Here is a 19337-nt window from a genome sequence, read left to right on the forward strand (position 1 = left end):
CCCTCTGAGAACCAGTGATCTATTCAAGTCCAATACAGAGCAACAACACGTAAATACAATTCTCTGAAGATTTTAATTACCGATCAATGTGATCCCGATAGCTTATCATTTTCATGTGTGGTGTAGCCCTATATATAAACTAAATGGGCGCTATATAAAGGGTATTGTGTAACGTTTTCACATTCCTTTTATGTTATGTGACTTCTCGTTGGACAGATCATTGGACAGATTCAATTAGACCTTCAAACTTCTTTGAACTGTCTTGATAGTTGTATATGTTTAGGTCCACATTGTGAAAATGTTAACTGACACATAATGTAATGCAGAGTAATATGAGAATTAGCAGAGGTGGGAACAAGTCACTGTTAGGCAAGTCACAAGCAAGTCTCAAGTCATTGCCCTCGAGTCACGAGTCAAGTCGAGTCAAAGACGAAGCAAGTCTCAAGTCGAGTCACAAGTCAAAGCCAACAAGTCTCAAGTCGAGTCACAAGTTGTACCATTTTAGTTTCGAAACATTTCAAGTCATCTTATTATAGTGGGGACGGGGAACCCTGGGTGATGGTGCGCTGCCTCACAGACCTAGACTACGAAGGGAAGGGTAATGGTGGATCGACTGTGACTGTGTTATAGTACTGTAACGCTCACCCCAATGCTGCAGCGTAAATAAGGAGGCGATGACTGGCTTGCAACTCCGCTGCATTTATTTATATAAAACAACTCAACTTCGGTCACTGTTGGCCGTCACCACGCCGAACGAACACTTCCGCCTACACGGCCCCCCAAAACTCGGGTTGTCTCGCGTAACTACAGCTGGTAACAGCGCATAACGTGAACACATGCAACATCTGCATAACTGATTAACTAATAACTTTAACTCAGCTCATTACAGTACTTTAAAACGAACGTTGACATAATGTTGGCGAGGATTTCCATCGGAGTCTGAATCCGGGTTCAAAAATCCCGATTTTTGTAACCATGAACGAGCTGTCTCGTTGATAAGGTCAAATGGACTGCAGTGATTGGACTGCATTGGGTGCAGGCAGCGCGCGCTCTCTGCATACAGGTGGCGCACATTTTTTTGACAGATGCAGATAAACAGAGCGGCGCGGTGGTGTGAAAATGATCCCCCCCAGTTTTCATGGGAAGTAGCAAGTCTTCTCGAGTCAAATGGCTCGAGTCCAAGTCAAGTCACGAGTCATCGGTATTCAAGTCCAAGTCGAGTTGCAAGTCTTTGTACGTTTTGTCGAGTCGAGTCTCAAGTCATCAAATTCATGACTCGAGTCTGACTCGAGTCCAAGTCACATGACTCGAGTCCACACCTCTGAGAATTAGCCATTGCTCAATACAGGACAGTTGTGGCCTTTGTAACAGTTTAATCTCCTTTTTATTAGAACAGGTGGTGTGTAGTCCTGCACACCTCGCCCTGTGTTTTATAACATTATCCTGGTTGGAGTTATTTTTCAAAATACTTTTTCAACCTGATGGCACATTTGAACTTAAAAACATTTTTTGATCTAACATGTGCTTTGACTTTTATTCCATGACATTTTCTGCCATAATTTAGTTGGAACATTTTTAAACCTAATATTTCACTTTTCTGTATAACATTAGTATAATTATTATTATAGTATTTTTTAAACACACATGGATAACGTTTGATAGCATTTAAAAGGCATAACTGTAGACTTTTTTCATACCACAATGAATCAGCATAACTTGTTGTGTGGTGTACCAAACTATACTTTGTCCTCAACCCCATTCTTCAGTATGGATTTTAGCGAGTGATGGCGCCCCATGCAGGCCAGTTCTCTGGCAGCCGTCAGAGGAGATGTTGTCATAAGGGGAGTTCTCATTCTTTAAACATGTGTCCTTTAAAATGGATATTAAATACTCACCTCCAAAAAATACAGGTTGTTCTGTACATTAAGATATATCATCTATTTATCTTTAATGGTGTATTTTACTGTGCCTCCTTTTAATATGTACTTTATGGTGCTTTTTAACAAATCAATATTTTGGTCCCTTGTACAGTCACTTTGTTTTAATTTTCTGTTTATCTGTCAAACACTGTGATCTTTTCTCTCTAAAAAAATGGAATCTATTGAGTTTTTGTTGATTGACCAGAAAGAGTTAAAACTAAAAGCTGTCTGTGTGAGGTCTGATATGATAAAAATCATTGGAGAGATAAATGCAGAATTCGGCAGTTACATGTGGTACATTACAATCTGCCTTAGACCATCAAGCTTAATCAGGACGTTTTTACGCTGATTGCGCCGTGTCTCACACAACTTTCACAAAACAAAAACACCACCAATTTTAGTATATTCACTTAGGAAAAAGCAATTCTTTACTGTTATCAATGTTCAGCCATTACATTCCAGAATAATCAAAGACAAGTAAAATACAGTCATCTGTGAGTGACGTCTGAATCAAATGTAAAAAAATCATTTATATTATTATTTATAGCATTTGAATGTTTCATAAACACACATGGATAATGCATTCTACTCTGTGAGGAAAATCGCAGCTCCCCCGCCTGGCTTTGACACAAACAAACTCTGTTTTTCCATCGCTGCTCTGCGTGGATCGTGGAGGTAGAAGGCCTCGCTCACCGCTCGTAAGAACGACTCAACCATCTCAACAGGAACCATGGAAACAGCACAGCCGCCCCAACCGGCTCCCGTCAGCCGGGAGCCCGCTGCCCCGGACTTCCTGTCCGCAGGAGATACAAGAAGCAGCTGTTAAGTCAGTATTTCAGTAGAGAAATATGTTGTTCTCTTTTTTTTTATTGGTTAGGTTTTCATAACTTCATTGGCTACTAATTTTATTTCAATCCATCCTCTTAATCTGGAAATGCTGTGAGCTGTACTCACAGACAGATGTCCACCAGTGTATCCAGTTCAGGGCAGCTGCACTCATAGAGGTCTCTGCAGCTCGCGTGGCTCTGGTTCATAAGGTCTCCCAGCAGCCGTACGGCATCGGCAGGCTCAGAGTCGCACACGCTCTTAAACGCCTGCACCCGCGAAGCTTCACCGTACACATGCTTGGCTCGCTGGTGTAGCTTGAAATGTGTCACTGAGAAAAGAGAAGAAGAAGGGGCGGGTGTATGTCAGGTCAAATGAGCGTTCATAACAAACCGGCTTGTTTTTGAGGATGCCCAACTGAGCTATTTGTTGTTCTTTATGAGATGCTCACTAATCATGTTATTTTTTTTAGATATAAAGAAATGTATTGCCTTTTTTATGACAGTCATTTGGCTGCAACTAAAAATCAAATTTGGCATTGTTTACAATTTAAACTCTTCACGAATCTGTTTCCACAGATTGGACATGATTCAGTCCAGAGATGTAGAAGTACACAGACGTTTCTGTCGCTCACCGTGCTGAGTGTTGGCGCTCAGCAGCTCTGATGAAAACTGCTCAGTGGTGACACCGAGCTGCTTGCAGATCTCCTCTCGGCTGTAGGGCTCAGGATGCAACACCTCGTCCACCAGAGCCAGCATCTCCTCCAGGGAGGCCTCCAGCTCAGTCTGAACCTGCACCAGCTTCAGCAACCTGCTGGAGTCCAGACCTTGCGCCTGTGCCAGCATCTGAGTCCAAACCCGCCAACACATTGGAATGTGAGATTAGTTCACGCCTCTCTTCCCTTGAACTATAATGATATATAAAGATATATTTGCTGAAGGCCAATCATTAGAATTGATCGTTATGAAGCAGCCTACTCTGCTGTTTCTCCCGGCATTGTGGTATTAAAAAAGATTTTAAAAAATAACAAAAATGTTATTGTGCCACTCAAAATAGGAGATATTGTGCAGCTTGAGTCAATAGATAACTCCACAATAACTGATGATGCTGAAGTTACATAGCCATTATATTTATGTTGTAGCTTTTAGTACCGTGCCTCCCCTTCATGGCACCAAACTTTAATGCTTTAAAAGAGAAACATTACGGAGGTGTTTTCAAAATGTTTATGGATCAAACATTTATGTTGACAGGATTTAAAAACACACACAATCCTACAGATAACTGCTTCCAAGTCAGTTTGGTCGATTATTTCTTGAAAAAAGGCATGCCTACATATAATTGCCAATGGGATGTGCCCTCTGTTCGTTTGATTTATGTAATTGTGTGTGGAATAGGATATTGACCTTTGTGGCGATTCGACACTCCACCACACGGATGTTGAAGTGAGAAGAAGCAGCTTTGTTCATCTCAACGCAGCAGTTGGAGATGACAAACACGGCGCCATCAGGGAGCTTGACGTCAGTAGCCCTCAGAGGCTGGAACTCTATCAGCTTTGCCTGATGATTGAAAAACAAATAAAAGTGATAAAACATGTGGTGCAGTGGTAAAACAGCATCATTAATTAATATTGACTTAATATTCATATAAGATACTTTAAAAATCCATAAAAAATACATTTCTGATGGAGACAATTAGTTTTTGAATTAATATTTACGATGAACAAATGACCCTGATTGACTTGCACCACCTGTTTCAGCAAATGTACTGGAATGAAACAACATACAGTTCCTCTCTCTGCCAGGAATGAGATGGACTGGTCCATGCCGCCTCCCTCTGTGCCAATGTAGCGCTCGCTTTTGGTACAAATCTCAGCCAGAGCCACCTGGAGGAATTAGAAAATAATGACAAAAGGGGTTAATTGAACAATTGAAATAACAAATACTCACTGATAATTACTACGTGCATTCAAGTGAAGTAAATTATATGTCAGGAATATAGTTTGCTTGTACGGTAGCACACTTTTTTCTGCATGAATATATACAGGGTTTTGAAATTGTATGCTTGTACTGAAGACCGTTTTACCTTGGAGAGGGACTTTTGATTGGCTTCCATTGCAACGAGCCCGGCACAACAAACTAAGGCACTGGAACTGGAGAGGCCGGAGCTCGGAGGAATAGTTCCATCGACGACACACGACATCCCCGTTAACGGAGCACCACCAAGCTTCTCCTGTTCAAAAGAACACATGCGCAAAGTTTACTTCAGTTGATTTGCAGGAAGTACCCCTTGGACTTTGTCAAGAAGGAAGAACAGCTCACCTGAATACCTTTCACTCCACAGAGAAAGTAATAGTACCACTTTGGATTCGCTCTGTCTATGGCAATGTCCTCTGCACACGACACAGTGAAATCCCTGCACACATGGATGATAATGCACATGTGTTTTAAGCTCAACGCAGTTAATAGATAATATCTGACAATGATAATGGGTGTTCAAGCCTTACTTGTACAGAGGATTTGTGTTGGCCAGTGCGATTGTCTCTGAATTGTTGACTGAGACAGCTGCAAGGATATTCTGTTCAATGGCCATTGGAAGAACAGAATAGCCACAGTAATCGATATGCTCTCCTATGACACATTTGAAAAACAGATAATACTTAGCCAAAGCTAGTCATCTAACAATACATACAAACATTTAATTGAGTTTATTGGCCAATGAATAAATAGTGAAACATTTAAAAAGTAATTACAAGTAATGTCAGCGTTATCATAATGTCACTTATGTCTTCTTGCATATTGTTTCTCGGGCAAATACAGCGACATCAGACCAGTGTCAAGATGACATTTCACTGTGTTGAGTCACCTAAATAGTTAAATGGAAATTACCTATTAGATTGACCCTTCCAGGTGCACATGCATAGAATAGAGGAGATTCTCTATACTTTGTTTCGAACGTGTTCTTCAAGTTCTGGAGCCTTTATGAAAAAATGACAATGACGAAATGAAGTAAGGAAGTATCACAGTTGTTTTCTCTCATTGCATATCTTGTACTACCGCTACTCACCTTTCATTAGAAGTAATTTCAGTCTTCAACTTGGGTGGGAATGAGGCCATTTCGACTTCTTTAAAAACAATGCGTAAAAACCAATGTATTACTCCTTGATATAAAGCAGGATAGTTCACGATTCTCAGCAGATCCTGGAAAGGATCAGCTGACACTCATACGTTGATCCCGGATGCCGAAACGCTGAGCTAGGATCAGTTATAAAACGTGACTTTGGTTCAGTTCATTTCCAGTAGGCAACAGCGAAGCTGATTCTGAAACAGTTCTGGAAACAGTAGCAAAAACACGGAAGTGCCCGATGGAAAGGAGGCGTGGTCTGAGGTTTGTCCACGTGCATGCGACGGATCGTAGGACAATGACGTCAAAATACGCTATTTCCGTTAAAGATTCGGGTAACAAACAAACAAAAGGTTGGCTGACAGTGTTGACACACTAATGTATCACATGTTTGTATGTTTGCGCTGCGAATACGATTATAACTTGCATTTAAACATACATGTATTATTTTCCTCTTTTAGATTTTCTTTTTTCTGAAAAGTTATGCAATTTATGTATTATTTTCCCCAATTTGAAGTGCAGGATGATGGAGAGATGGTTACATCACTCGCACTTCACTAAAGGACTCCAATGCCATGTCATTATTTTACCACAAGAGGGGAACATAATATTAGATTTGAAAAACAGTTATTTTTACTTTAAGCTTACTAGAATATTAGATTTGAGAAACTCTAGGATCTGTATCGCCATAGACGTTGTTTGTGAGACAACATTAATGTGCCCTACAACAGATACTACATAATTTGCGTTGGGAAGAAAACTAAAGCAATTTCACTCTTATTCGAGACCATGAAGAGGTTATGCACTTCCTGTTTCCCGAATTCTGATAATTTTACCTCTGACCACGCGTTGTGAGTCCAGGCTTATATCTGTGACCAACAATAAGGATTGTAATTAATCAAGAAACCATAGGTGTGTACTGAAAAACACCGCGACTACATTTCCCATAAGTCTAGACGTGCTGTTACCATGGAAGCGGGGATAGCTTCTAGTTCCGGGAATGGCAGCAGGGACAGACATGTTTACAAAATAGGTTCAACTGATCATGTTTTCTTCTTTTTTATATATAAATATGTAACGTTGTATTGTGAATTTATATTTGACTAATAATATTCTGTAGTAAAATAATGTATATAGTGCATAAATATTGAAAGTAGTCCGTGAGTTCTCTATTAACAGCCGCAGAGGTTCGGCGCTGATAATGCGCGCGAGTTTTGAAGTGGGCGAGTCTTTAAAGAGGACGTCCGACCTCCTCGCCGGAGTTTGCTAGCTTAGTAAATTAAATGTTACTAACAACTTTTAACGCCAGTGCTCGGCTAAATTACACGTTAACTGGTACTAACTTGCCATGAGATACAACGAATGCTTGATCAAATGTATTCGCGGCGTTGGGCAAGCCGTTTTTAAGGGTTTTCCGGGTCGTTGCTAACATGACTTTAGTTACCGCTAAGCTAGCTTACTTTGCTTCTTTGCACTGTAAACATTATTAACGTTACCTAACGTGAATGTGGCTAGTAGTTTGGCAACTTAAGCCGATAACGTCTCTTACATAACGGAAAGCGTAACTCAACAAAAGAACCCATTCATGCCGACAGGTAAGCTAAAATGTTGTGTTTGTTTACACGGGTTCCTATGAGTGCTTTTAACTTTGAGCTAACATTAAGTTGTGCCTTGAATATGAACATCGACCATAACAAGCGTTAACGTTAACATGTGTTAAAACCATTATCACACGTAACAAATATTCTCCAGATTGTTCGCGATTTCCACCCTAAGTTTGTTTCTGCACATCTTTTCACAGGGCACCGTACACCAACAGCTTCTGCATCATGTCTATTGATTTTGACAGTGCTGCTCTTCAAACCCAGCACGATGAAGAAGAATACGACCCAGAGGACTATGCAAGAGAACAAGAGGTATTACCCGAGACATTGTGACGTTGCTGTGATTTTGGAAACGGTAACACGACACATATATCCATCACGACTGACGACCTAATTAAACTATCTAGGCCATGCCATGGATCATAAACCAGTCACTTGTGGTGTTTGTAGTCCTGTAGGCATCTCCGCTTTAGCGATAACACAATGATCATAACCTTAGAAATATGACAGTTATTTTCCCTTTGAGCATTAACGTTACATTTGTCAGGTCCTTAGTTGTTTAGTTATTATTATTGTTGTTATTTCTCCTGAGGCGCATGCGTGGTCTGTTGAATTTCAAAAGCACCGCCGGCTTCTCAGCTAGAAAGGCGTTTTAGTTCACGCCTACAATCTGTTGCACTATTAACCTGAGCTATTATTGGCTCCTTCCAGGTGTGTCAGACACGAACCAGCTCTGTCCTGTGCTTTCCCTCCTTTCTCTCCATTTAAGTTAGTCTCTGAGTCTCGGCCTGTGCTTTGCTCCTCTTGTGCTCGCGGACTAACTGAAGCAATCGAACGGAAACCATTAATTGATGTATTACCAGTTCAATACTTCAATACTTAAAGTAAAAGGATTCTGTTTATTTATTCTCTAATGGATCCTTTTTTTTCTTTGGTATAGCCTGTTCACACAAGTTGATCAAGTGGAAACTGTTTGCCGCCGGTAATTGGAATGTTTCTGCTCCAGTTAACCTTGCTATATGTTTTTCCTAAACAATGGAGTTCTTTTGGAGCAAAAAAACACCGGAATACTGCAGGGAGCCTTGGCCAACAAAATGCCATGCACGTTTTGGATGTTTCACATAGACGGTCATCGCTGCAGAAGGATTAGTTTAGGACGTTACCATGTGACTTCACTGCTGAAGCAGAGGTGCCTCTTTTGTTAAATGCGTCAGCGGGATAACATGGGTCCTTTGGTTGAGGACACAGTGGAGGATTTGAGGAATATACATCGGTCCTTGTGGGAAGTAAGTCCGGCTGGTGCTGCTTGTTCTATCACTCATGGCGGGTTGTAAAGAAATGTGGTCTGTTGGTTACTGAGGAAGAGGTTGATTTGAGAGAATCATATCTCACTGCTTTGGTTCTCAATTTGATTCTGTGGACCAAAATAAATAAATAAATATATTAGGATTAGCTTTGTTACTGATTAAACGTCACATTATAACATGACAATTTTTTTATAACAAAAGACTTTTATTATTTATTATATGCTTAAAATGGATCAGTATCAAAACATAAATGCTTATGATCACTTTTATGGGCTACCCTGAGCCTCAGTCCTTTGGGGACAATAGAATTTTTGGTGTCATCTGTGTCTCTGGCTGTCAGTGTTTTCTTTGCTGTTTTTTTTTCCTACCTGCATCACTTTATTACGCTGTTACCGAGCAACCTCGGTGAATCATTTCCCTGTGCTCTTTTTCCGCAGCTACACAAATTGCTCACCGACCTGCCCGATGACATGTTGGAGGACAGCGTAGACTCCTCCTCCCCAGAGCTAGAGTACACTACTTGCAGCCATAAAAACACTGGCAACAGGTAAAACATGTGTTGCTGCCGGCTGACGCTGGTCATCTCAGGTTTGAGAAATGTGGGCGTGTTGTGAACCCTTTGTTGTCCTCTTCACTCAGCCCACAGTCCGCATGGACTCAGCAATGGTCAGACCACTCCAGACCAGCTTCTCATGAACAGGTAGGTAGCTAGGTGCTTTTCAATGCTCAATATTTGTTTTCCGAACGTTCTGTGAAAAGCATCCCTATTACTGTCATTGTCCTCCTGAAGAAGCGAGAAGTTGGCCACGATCAACACTCCCACGATGAGTACGCTTACGAGGATGGAGCTGTTCAGACCAATCGACATTACCCTCAAAGTGGACCTCTGCATAATGCCTGGAACCCGGATCATCAGTTCAGCCAGGGAGATTATACATACACCAGCATTGGCTCTGAAAAATCTACAGACACCAATGATTTTTGCACAGACGAGAACAAGTCTAGACCGTATCCTCACGGCACTAATAACGCTGTCCCGTATAATGGACAAGAAGGACGCAGAGACGTCCAAAACTACGGGCATCATAACAACGGCAGGGACCAATTTCAAGTGAGTAAAGGTTTTATGGCTGCTCTATTTTTTTAACACAAATGTTCTTGCAGTATCTTGCATGTTAGTATTTAAAAGGCACTGTGTTTTGTCTTTAAAGTGTGGAGCGTTGGACGGAGGGAAGGATCAGCTTCAGGCCAACTACAATCCCCACCTACCCGCCCATCAGCCCAAAATGTTTACCTCACAGGCCGTTCAACAGGAAGATCAATTTGACCATCTGCAAAGAGAATTCCTTGACTCGACACAACGTGAGTCTTAGGGTTATTATTCATTTTTTCTGTTAATATCCCCGGAGTACAGTGAATACTTGAAAAGTGACCCCCGTTCCAATGAAACTAAAGGTAGGCATTTCCTGTACTGGGGAAACAAAGTTATCAAATTGAATAATCCAAAGTATTGTTTTGTGGTGTGTTTTGCCATTTAGCAACACACTTTTTTTATCTGCTAAACCGTGGTTGTTTTGAAGACCATAGTAGACAAATTACATTTTATTCACTAGCTCAAAGTAATGCTTAATCTGGTATTTTACAACATACGCCCTTTAAAATTACATTGCTGAAAATGTGAATCTGCCCACAGTTTTAATAAAGGATAAACAATGAATGTGTTGAATTTAAATGTTGTGTTGCAGAAACTGCTGATAAAGAGCAGCTTGCCCAGCTGCAGATTTTAAACAAGGCTCAGCAGAGGCAAATTGAGGACTTGGAGCGAAAACTGGAGGATTCGAGGCGTAATATGAGATATATTGAGCATCAGTTTGCAATTGCCAAAGGTGTGTTTGACCCAGTTTTTTGCTTTTGAAATGAGGGGTACACCACCCACGTTTAATAAAGTGAGAATACTGTTTTTTGTCACTATGGATTTAAATGTATTGGTGCTCTACATTGTTTAAAAAAAAATTGTTACATGCATTTAAAAGCTAAAAGTAAAGTAAGTAAATCAGTCAAATTAAGACTGAAAACTTGATTTAATCTTCATCTAAGATGCCGTGAAAATGTTTTATTTTTTGAAGTTGTTTTTTTTATAAGTCATTATAAGTAAAATGACTTGTTATCTTATGAAATTGTAGCATTGATTGAAGGAAATAAAAAGGCCATGTTTTCAGTTACTTGTGGATATACGCCCTCTTGTGGTTGTTGCACTAGCCACCAATGAACTGGCCTTTTCTTTCTGCTTGTGGGCTTATAATCGTATTTTCTATCAATAGATGAAAAAGATGGCCTAGCAGTGAGTCTAAAGGAATCAGTTCAACTAGTTGAACATGCCAAGGAGAGAGACATTCAAATGCAATCCAAAGTAAAAGCAATGGAGCAGCAACTGCAGGTTCTAACTGAGAAAGACCAGGAGGTAAGTTCTGCGGTCTTACTCACTTTTACTAATACTTTTAAGTTCTATATGAGACAGTCTGTTAAAAAAAGTGTATAAATAGCATACAGGATTTATTCAGTTCATTCAAAATTAGTGTGAGTTCTATAGAATAAAAAATCATGTATGAAATAATGTAAAGGCCACATTGAAATGTTGGGTTTAACAACTCTAAAGTGCTTGTGTTGTTTTCTGCAACATACAGACATCATTAACATCTTCGTTGGAACCTATGATATGAGATTCATATTTTATTGGTCCAGTCAGCGGTTTTCTTTTGTTTGACCTGCAGAACTTGAAGAGGCAGAGGGTGGCAGAAGCTGCAGTGGACAGCATGAAGCAGCAGATGTTGGAACTGTGTCGCTCTGACACGCTGTCCAGGACGAGGCAGCAGCACGACAGAGACCTGTCTGTCATGAAGGAGCAGCACGAGAATGCAGTGTTGACACTACAGCAGAAGCTGGACTCGACCTCACAAGCTCTGAATGAAAAGGTCTGTGGCGCTTCCGTCTCAGGAGGATTTTGGTTCAGTCCCCTACATACATGGTAAATTCCTGTATTGTTGTTTTCAGATCGATGTTGGTCAGAGGCTACGAGAGCAGGTGAAGCAACTCGAGCACCAGAGAGAAGAAGAGCAACTGGAGAGAGCTCGCGTGGTCAACACCCTCACTCAGCGTCTGGAGGAGAGTCAACAACAATGTGCCAAGCTACTGGAGACAAGTGAGAGACTGTGGGCTTCAACCACCTCTTTGTTTCTAAAGGGCTTGCTGAAAGTACATTGAGAGGAAAACACAAAGGATTAAGTAGCAACTATGTCTGCTTTTTTTTAAATTGCTAAATTCAATCGAATCCTTTTCACTTCAGGTTCAGTGCAGGAGATGAGTCAGATGCAGATCAAACTACAACAGGCTCAATCCGCCAAAGCGCTGTCTGAAAACATGAACAAAGTCTTGCAGGTTGAACCTCTGATGTTACTACTCTGAAAACATTAGTACTCAAAAAGGATGTACCTAAACTTTATCCATTTAAAAATCCATTTAAATTTTACATTTTTATTCCAAAGGAGGATCTGTCTGACTTGAAGGAGCAGATCACTCTGTACGAGTCGGCTGTGAAACACGGTGTTATTGCAGTAGACCCGAGCAGTGAGTGGGAGAACCAGCTGTCTGACTCCTGTGTGGATTTAGGATTAAAAAAAGCAAACAGGAAAAATGGCTTGCTTCACAGGTACGTCATGGCTATAGAGCCGAGCCGTTGTCTTCATTACAATGACTGCGTGTATTCATGCTGCCATAAGTGCTAGTGTTTACTGTGTCAACTGGAAATGTCTCATTCACCCCCCCACTGCCATCAATCCAAATATAACTTTCACCCCTGTTTGGTCAGTGCTGTCCTGGCTCACATGTCGGACTCCAAGCTGCCCAAAGATGAAGCTTTGCGGCTGCTGCGAGTGGAGATGCAACGCTGCCTGGGCAGTTTAAAGGGGAAGCGGCAGAAGATGAGTCAGCTGCAGGAGGAGCTCCAGCTCAGTCAGAGTCGATTGATGGAGCTGCAGACCCAGTTGGATGAAGCCAAACTCTGCTCCTCGGTAAGGACTGCCCACCACATGACCAGAGATACACTATTTAAAACGGCAGTGGTTGAACTGGCGGGTAGATATTATTCTATTTAAATTCCTGTAGATTCTCCAATCTGATTTCATGCTGATTAAACAGGAATGGAAAAAAATATGCATGTGTTCACATATGACACAAATGGAATATATAGAGTTAGAAAATTACATCCATGCATGTTTCATACTAAAACCCTCCAGCTTAAAAAGACGAGTGTACGTGTACGATAAACTGACACGTGAATAAAAGGTGATTGAGTTAAAATAATAATAATTGTGTTCACAGGCAAGAGAGACCAGCCTGATGAAACATCTGGACATAAATGGAGAGTCTTCGAAGGAGTTTGCAAAACTACTGCAAGACAAACAACACTTGCAGGAACAAGTGGAGGTGGGTTGAAGAATCATCAAATGTATTATGTTAATTTTGTATCTAGACCATCTACTAAAATCCGGGTGGTGGTCTATCCAAACTTCTAACTAGGTCTTAGAACAGAAGAATATGGAGCTGAAACAGAGTGAGGAAACGGTGAGGTCTGCCAATTTGGAGCTTTGCATCAAGATGAGGGAGATGATCCAGGAACTTGACCAAGAAAAGCAGGAGTCTACTGAGAGGTAAGGGCATGGAAGAGGAAAATAATATGTTGTCTTAGTCTTATATTATCATGGTCGTTGTATCATATACACGTTTCTGTTCCTTGTGGAGAGCTGAGCGGATTCATCAGCAGTACCGGGACGACGTGGTGGATCGGGTCAGAACGGAGCTCATGCTCGATCACGATGCGCAGGTTGAACAGCTGACTGCACAGCACCAGAAACTGGTCCAACAGTTACAGTAAGTCCTCTGCCAGGTCGCTGAAAATAGTTATTACATAGAAACCCTGCAGCTGATTAACGAAGTACTTCTTACTACTTCCCAGGACCCAGCTGTCTGAGGCCAATGATAAGATGCTGGCTGTGCAGGAGTGTTACATATCGGTCTGCAAGGAGAAGGACATGCTTGGCAAGGAGGAGGCTGTGATCAGAGTAAATTAAAATATGTTTACAATACCAGAGCAAGTTGCACAAACCATTATAAGAGACATCAACAGATTTGAAAAATACAAAAAATTATAATACCAATGTATATTTGGAGCTGTTCAGTGTTTATTGTTATTGTCATGGTGAGTCTGTTGACTTCAACTGGACCGATTTCTCACTGCTGAAGTGGACTTTATCCAACAAAGGATTACCTGTGGACTGGGAGTGATTTATTTCAATTTTATTCCCAGCAAAAGACGATCAAAGAGAGCGACGCAGCTGTGGAGAAGCTTAGGGCTGAGCTTGAGGCTCAGCATCAGGTCTCAATAAACCAGCTCCAAGCTCTGTGGTCCAAAGAAAAGCAGACTGAGATCCAGAAGCAAGTGAATTCTCAGGTAGCCTCGGCCAAGGCTGCTTGGGAGGAGGAACTGCAAAAGGTAGGAGTTCCTGCAGTCACTGTCCAGCTCCCCCAACTCGCTAAGGGGGATCTTAAAACGGGATCTACTGCTTCTGTGCAGATGGAGAAGACCTGGGAGCAGAGACTGGAAGAGGCCAATAGAGATGAACATAAAGAGACTGCTGAGGCAGCCTGTCAGGCAGATGAGATTCAGGCCGGCAGTGTGACAGTTACTGTGGAGGAGCTCGACTCCAGGCTCAGTGCCCAGAAACAGCAGCTGGAGCTGGAGGCTGACAAAGTAAAACGCAAAGCTGTGGAAGAAGCCAGGAAACAAGCCCAGAGAGGGCTCCTCGAGAAACACCTAGAGGAAATGGCCAAACAGGTCAGTTATTAACAATACTTGTGCTAGTTGGCCAAACGTGCCTCAGATGCCAATTCTGGTTTCATCACACCTGTCCTTCCACTTTTTAGATTTCTCAGCTACTTAATGATTAACAAATGATTATGTATTGGTGCAGGTTGAAGGTGCAGTAACCAGGGCCTACAATCGCTGGATCGAGGATTTGACTTCATTACCAGAATACCAAACCTCTCTCCAAAGAGAGCGGGAGAAGTGGGAAGAACTACATGAAAAAAATACTGAGCAACGAGTATGATATTACTATAAAGGTCACTCCTATCGACTGTTTTTCTTTTTGGATAATATGTTTTTCTTTTTCTGATAATGTATATTTCTCTATGTAAACGTGCCAGGTGTCCCAGGCCCTGAAGGAGGCAGAGGAGCAGTGGTATAACAAGCACAAGAACCAGCTGGAGGAGGAGAGCTCTGGGACGCAGAGGGTGGAGGACCTCCAAGAGGAGGCGGCCTCTCTCCGGAGTCAGCTGGAGCGGGAGAGGAGAGAGCAGGCCATCCTGCTGAAGGCCGAGCTGGCCGGAGCCAGAGCAGCCTGGAACCGAGAGAAACAGGAGATCTCCGTCACACAGGTCCGCAGCGAGCAGGTTTACCAAAGCAAGTTGCAAGAGCAGCGGGAAAAGCTGGAGCAGGCGTTGCAGCAGGCCAGAGAGGATGCCGCCCTCCGCGAGAAGGAGCTGCTCCAGCAGATGGAGGCCAAGCTGCAACAGACGCTGGTGGCCCGAGAGGAGGAGTTGAGATGTCAGCACGCGGAGAAGGAGGCGGCTCTGAGAAAGCAGTTTAGAGATGAATTGCTAGCAGAGCTGCACGCTGCTCTTGCAGAGGTCCAGGCACAGCTGCTCGGGTGTCCCGAAGCAGATCAGCAGGGGACTGAAGACACCAAGAGGACCAGCGGGGCCACATCAGAGGACGGAGTTACTCACATCCTCCAAGCATTCTGCAAACACCTTGTGAACAGAGCTGTATCTCAGGCCAAGAAGCAGTGGAAGAGAGTGGGTTCATTATTTTCTGTCATCTTAAGATGAAATGACTCCTTTTTGTAACTGTTAAGGACAAGGAGCTTTTCTCAATGATTCATTTTGTGTCAAAGGAGAAAATGTCTAGAAACTGAAAAGTGGAAATTGTATTCATTGGCCGTTTCAACTAGTAACACCATGTTTAATATCTTTCTTCCAGTCCCTCCGAGTCCCTACAGAATGTATTGATGATTAGCTTTAAACATTATACTTTTAATTTGTGACCCACAGGTGGACGAGGAGAAACTGAGTCGTGTGTTAAAAGAAACGCAGGAGCAGCACGAGAGAGAAATTGACAAAATGCAAAGTATGTAATGTCCCATTGTGAAATAATCTCGACTCAATAATATGTGCATTATTCATTATTTGGATTACGCTATAGCTCATGGCTATAAAGAAGTATATTTGACAATAATTTCTGTGGTTTCCAGGTTTCTTGTCGGAGAGGAAGGAGCAAGTTTGCTGCAAGAAGGAGTGCGCTGAGACTTCAGGTAAAGGGAGAAATCCCCCCAAAATTAGAAAGCTATTTTTCCTCTAACTTTTATTATTAATCTATTTGTCTCCTCTTGGAGATATCAGCTTTCTTTTCTCAAATGAAATGGGACTACATGGAAGTCAGAACTTCTCCTGAGTAAAATGCTTTTGATCATTGAAAAGAGACATTTTTGACTCTAGTCCCGTAGCACTGGAGAGAAGAAAGTCACCTCTGCCTGGCCCCGTTGTATCAGGAACGAGGTAACTCGCTCCAAGATGATCTAGATTAATAATGGGAACGATCTGTCCTTTTTCAGGTAAGCTGCAGAAGAAGAACCAGGAGCTCCAGAGGCACTTGGAGAAAGCCTGTCGTCAACTCCAGCACACGGTTCGCCAACACAAAACCGCCATGCAGCATCTGAAAGGTATTTATTACACCTTAAATGTTCGTTAAAACCAGTAAATAGATCAAGTCAACAATGTATTTTTGTCCTGTAGATCAGCATGAAAGCAACTTGCAAAAGGAAAAGGAGGGACATCTGCAGAGCCTGGAGGAGGTGAAGTCCACCAAAGAATCCTCAGGGTTCGTGTTTTTGATTGTATTGTATTTATTTATTTAATTTTTTGGGATTTTGAACTTTTTTAATATTTAAGGTTTAAATAAATTCCTCAAGCTTCAGTTCTTAGTTGCTTAAAAAAGTAAATACACCAATGTCCAGTTTGCGGTCAGTGTTGAGGGGGCACATCCATTTGATCTACGGCACTCTATTTTCAGACATTTATGGAAAAAATTAATTTCTATTGATTACAGAAGTTCTGATCACCAACAAAATGTTCAGCAAGGCCTTGAGGAGATGAAGCAGCAATATCTGACGACTGTAGAAAAGATCAGAGGTGGGTTCTGATCTTTTAATATGCCATTTAAAATATTCTGTAAATATTGGAAGCACCAGAATGCAAAGAGAGTGTAAACGGTGTCGACCAAAATATACGCTATTATGTCATGTGTCATACTATGTATTTTTTACGCCCTGGGTTGTGAATCTGATGAAGGTGTACATGCTTATGTATTTGTACATCAAATGTAGTCTTTATCTCTTTCATGTACCGGTAAATATACCATTTCAAACAAAATGATTCAACTTGTAAATGAGGTTTATTGATATGAATGAGGTTAGGGTTAGAGTAGAGCTGGAGGCCATTGCCCTTCGAGGAATGGGGAATCGACAGATTTGTCAATGTGGGGTGACTCATTTGCCAACTTTGTCTGTTTTTGACAGGGGACATGCTGCGTTACCTCCAGGAGAGTCGGGAGCGAGCGGCAGAAACCATCCGCGTGGAGGTGCAGAGGGAGAGGCAGGACACGGCCAGAAAGATGCGGCGCTACTATCTGACCTGTCTGCAGGAGTTACTGGAGGACGCGGGAAAGACGACGGGGCAAGAGGACCACGATTGTCCTGAACTGGTTTGCTTGCTTCCCCCGGGCTCCTCGGGCTAATTGTGTCCAGCTTTCTGTCTCCTGCAGGGCTGAAAAACAAATAATGACTGCTGCAAGCAAGCTGGCCGCCATGGCTAAAGTGCTGGAGACGCCGTTCAAAAGCAGATCTGGAACGACCTGTAGTTCAGAATGTGAGTCCCGTTGTGCAGAAATGCCCCACTTCAAATGTGGGAATGTGTTTTGTATTGACGGGTGGTTTTGTTGCGCTTTGCCCACAGCTGACCGCCTTCCAGGTAGAAACTTGGGTTTCAGTAAGAACCTGCCGACACTTGACGCGCTCCCTGACATGGGGCCGGAGGAGAGGCCCCACAGGGAGAAACCCCCCGCTGACGCGGCGCAGAAACTGCCAGCGAGGACTAAACTTTTGAGCCACCACGACGTCTCTCCGCCTGGGAAGGGCGAGGCCTCGGGGGACGCAGCGCTGAAACCCCGAACCGTGAGGAGTAAAAGCAGGGAGCCCCGCGTCCTCGAGTGCCGCAGCAAGCCCTTCCTCGCCCGGGAGGCCGCCGCCAGAGACGGGACGCGGAGCGGGTGCAGCGCCGCCAGCAGCGACTCGGACACGGGCCTCCGGGTTTCCTCCCGCTCGGGCGGGAGAGTAGAGCCGGGCGCGCCCCTCTCCGTCTCCTCCTCCTCCTCCTCCTCCTCGGGGGAGTCCGGCGACCCGGATGCCTCCGACCTGACCGTCTATAACGGAATCGCCCAAAAGAGCTGGAGCTCGATAAGCGCCCACAGAGAGCCCCCCCCCGGCTCCGAGGGGGAGAAGCGGCACGCGGCCGGTTCCAGGCCTCTGTTCTCTGAGCTGAGGCAGCGGCGGCAGGACAGCGGCTTCGACAGTCCTTTCAACCAGCAGAAATGAGGAAGTGATGGGACAGGTATGCAAGGGGTTAGTAGTGCCTCTAAAGCAGTGAATAACGTTTACATGGCTAACGAATCGCAAGCGGCACTTATTTACTTTAAGGATGAAACAAAAGTCAAGACGCTTTCTGTCTTTTTGCTTTTCTAGGTAATCATTTCTCCCGACTACGAGAAAGCAAGCAAAAAGTTGATTAGATCACTTAGTTTTTCCAGTGTTGATGGCGAACCTCTGTGTGGTGTTCCATGTTTTAAAGGGTCAACAGTCTGCGCAATGTAATCTTCAGTGACTTTTACTGATATCCTGTAGCCTCCACTAAGTACTAGATCAGGATTCAGGAATATGCAAAGTTCTGTTTAATCTCTGTTGGATCTCAGATTATCTGTTTTTTTTAAATGTTTTTAAATATTTTTTATTGCGTTGGTGAAATGTGCTGTGCATATATTTTTAACGTATGGATTTAATTTGTTTTAATAAATCTTATTTTATTGAATATTGAGAGGGATTCATTCATTTGTCAAAAAAGTGGAGCCTCTTCAGCAAAAGTATTTTCATATCAAGAGATTACTTTTGATTATTTAAAGTAAAGGCAGCCATACTTCAATTTGCAGATCAAGGCCCTCGGTCTCTCCAGCTATTCTTCTGATGTCGCTTTTGTTGGTTGGTAAATAGTGCAGTAAACTTAAGTAACATTTTCCTGCCCTTGACATGATGGCTGTAAAGATTTTTTTCTCTACACTAGTTTGAAAAACGACTCTACCTCAGTACGACAGAGCCTGTGCTCTTCCACTTGGAGGCACA

General features: G+C 42.7%; 2 protein-coding genes across 2 annotated transcripts; one reads left to right on the forward strand and one right to left on the reverse strand.

Moving 5' to 3' along the window:
• Nucleotides 1–2110: 2110 nt before the first annotated feature.
• galk2 (galactokinase 2) lies at nt 2111–6103 on the reverse strand. Its single transcript, XM_037452654.2, has 10 exons — nt 5808–6103; nt 5630–5718; nt 5248–5371; nt 5063–5156; nt 4827–4973; nt 4528–4626; nt 4148–4300; nt 3379–3589; nt 2874–3075; nt 2111–2712 (listed from the first exon to the last, which is right to left on the reverse strand). The coding sequence occupies exons 1-10, from the start codon at nt 5855–5857 to the stop codon at nt 2505–2507; spliced, it is 1377 nt and encodes a 458-aa protein (XP_037308551.2). The 5' UTR covers nt 5858–6103; the 3' UTR covers nt 2111–2504.
• An 864-nt stretch (nt 6104–6967) lies between these two features.
• On the forward strand, nt 6968–18989 carry cep152 (centrosomal protein 152). Its single transcript, XM_037452544.2, has 29 exons — nt 6968–7459; nt 7666–7780; nt 9213–9322; nt 9415–9475; nt 9566–9886; nt 9987–10137; nt 10521–10661; nt 11097–11236; nt 11547–11747; nt 11827–11974; nt 12119–12210; nt 12318–12481; nt 12641–12842; nt 13153–13257; nt 13351–13481; nt 13573–13701; nt 13787–13892; nt 14138–14323; nt 14405–14665; nt 14802–14933; nt 15037–15687; nt 15943–16018; nt 16143–16202; nt 16503–16610; nt 16684–16768; nt 16997–17079; nt 17466–17622; nt 17711–17814; nt 17902–18989. Exons 2-29 carry the CDS (start codon nt 7694–7696, stop codon nt 18537–18539), a joined length of 4830 nt encoding a protein of 1609 aa, XP_037308441.2. The 5' UTR covers nt 6968–7459; nt 7666–7693; the 3' UTR covers nt 18540–18989.
• The last annotated feature ends 348 nt before the right edge of the window (nt 18990–19337 follow it).

This window comes from Pungitius pungitius, chromosome 6 (genome assembly GCF_949316345.1).
Source record: "Pungitius pungitius chromosome 6, fPunPun2.1, whole genome shotgun sequence".
Classification (NCBI taxonomy): Eukaryota; Metazoa; Chordata; class Actinopteri; order Perciformes; family Gasterosteidae; genus Pungitius; species Pungitius pungitius.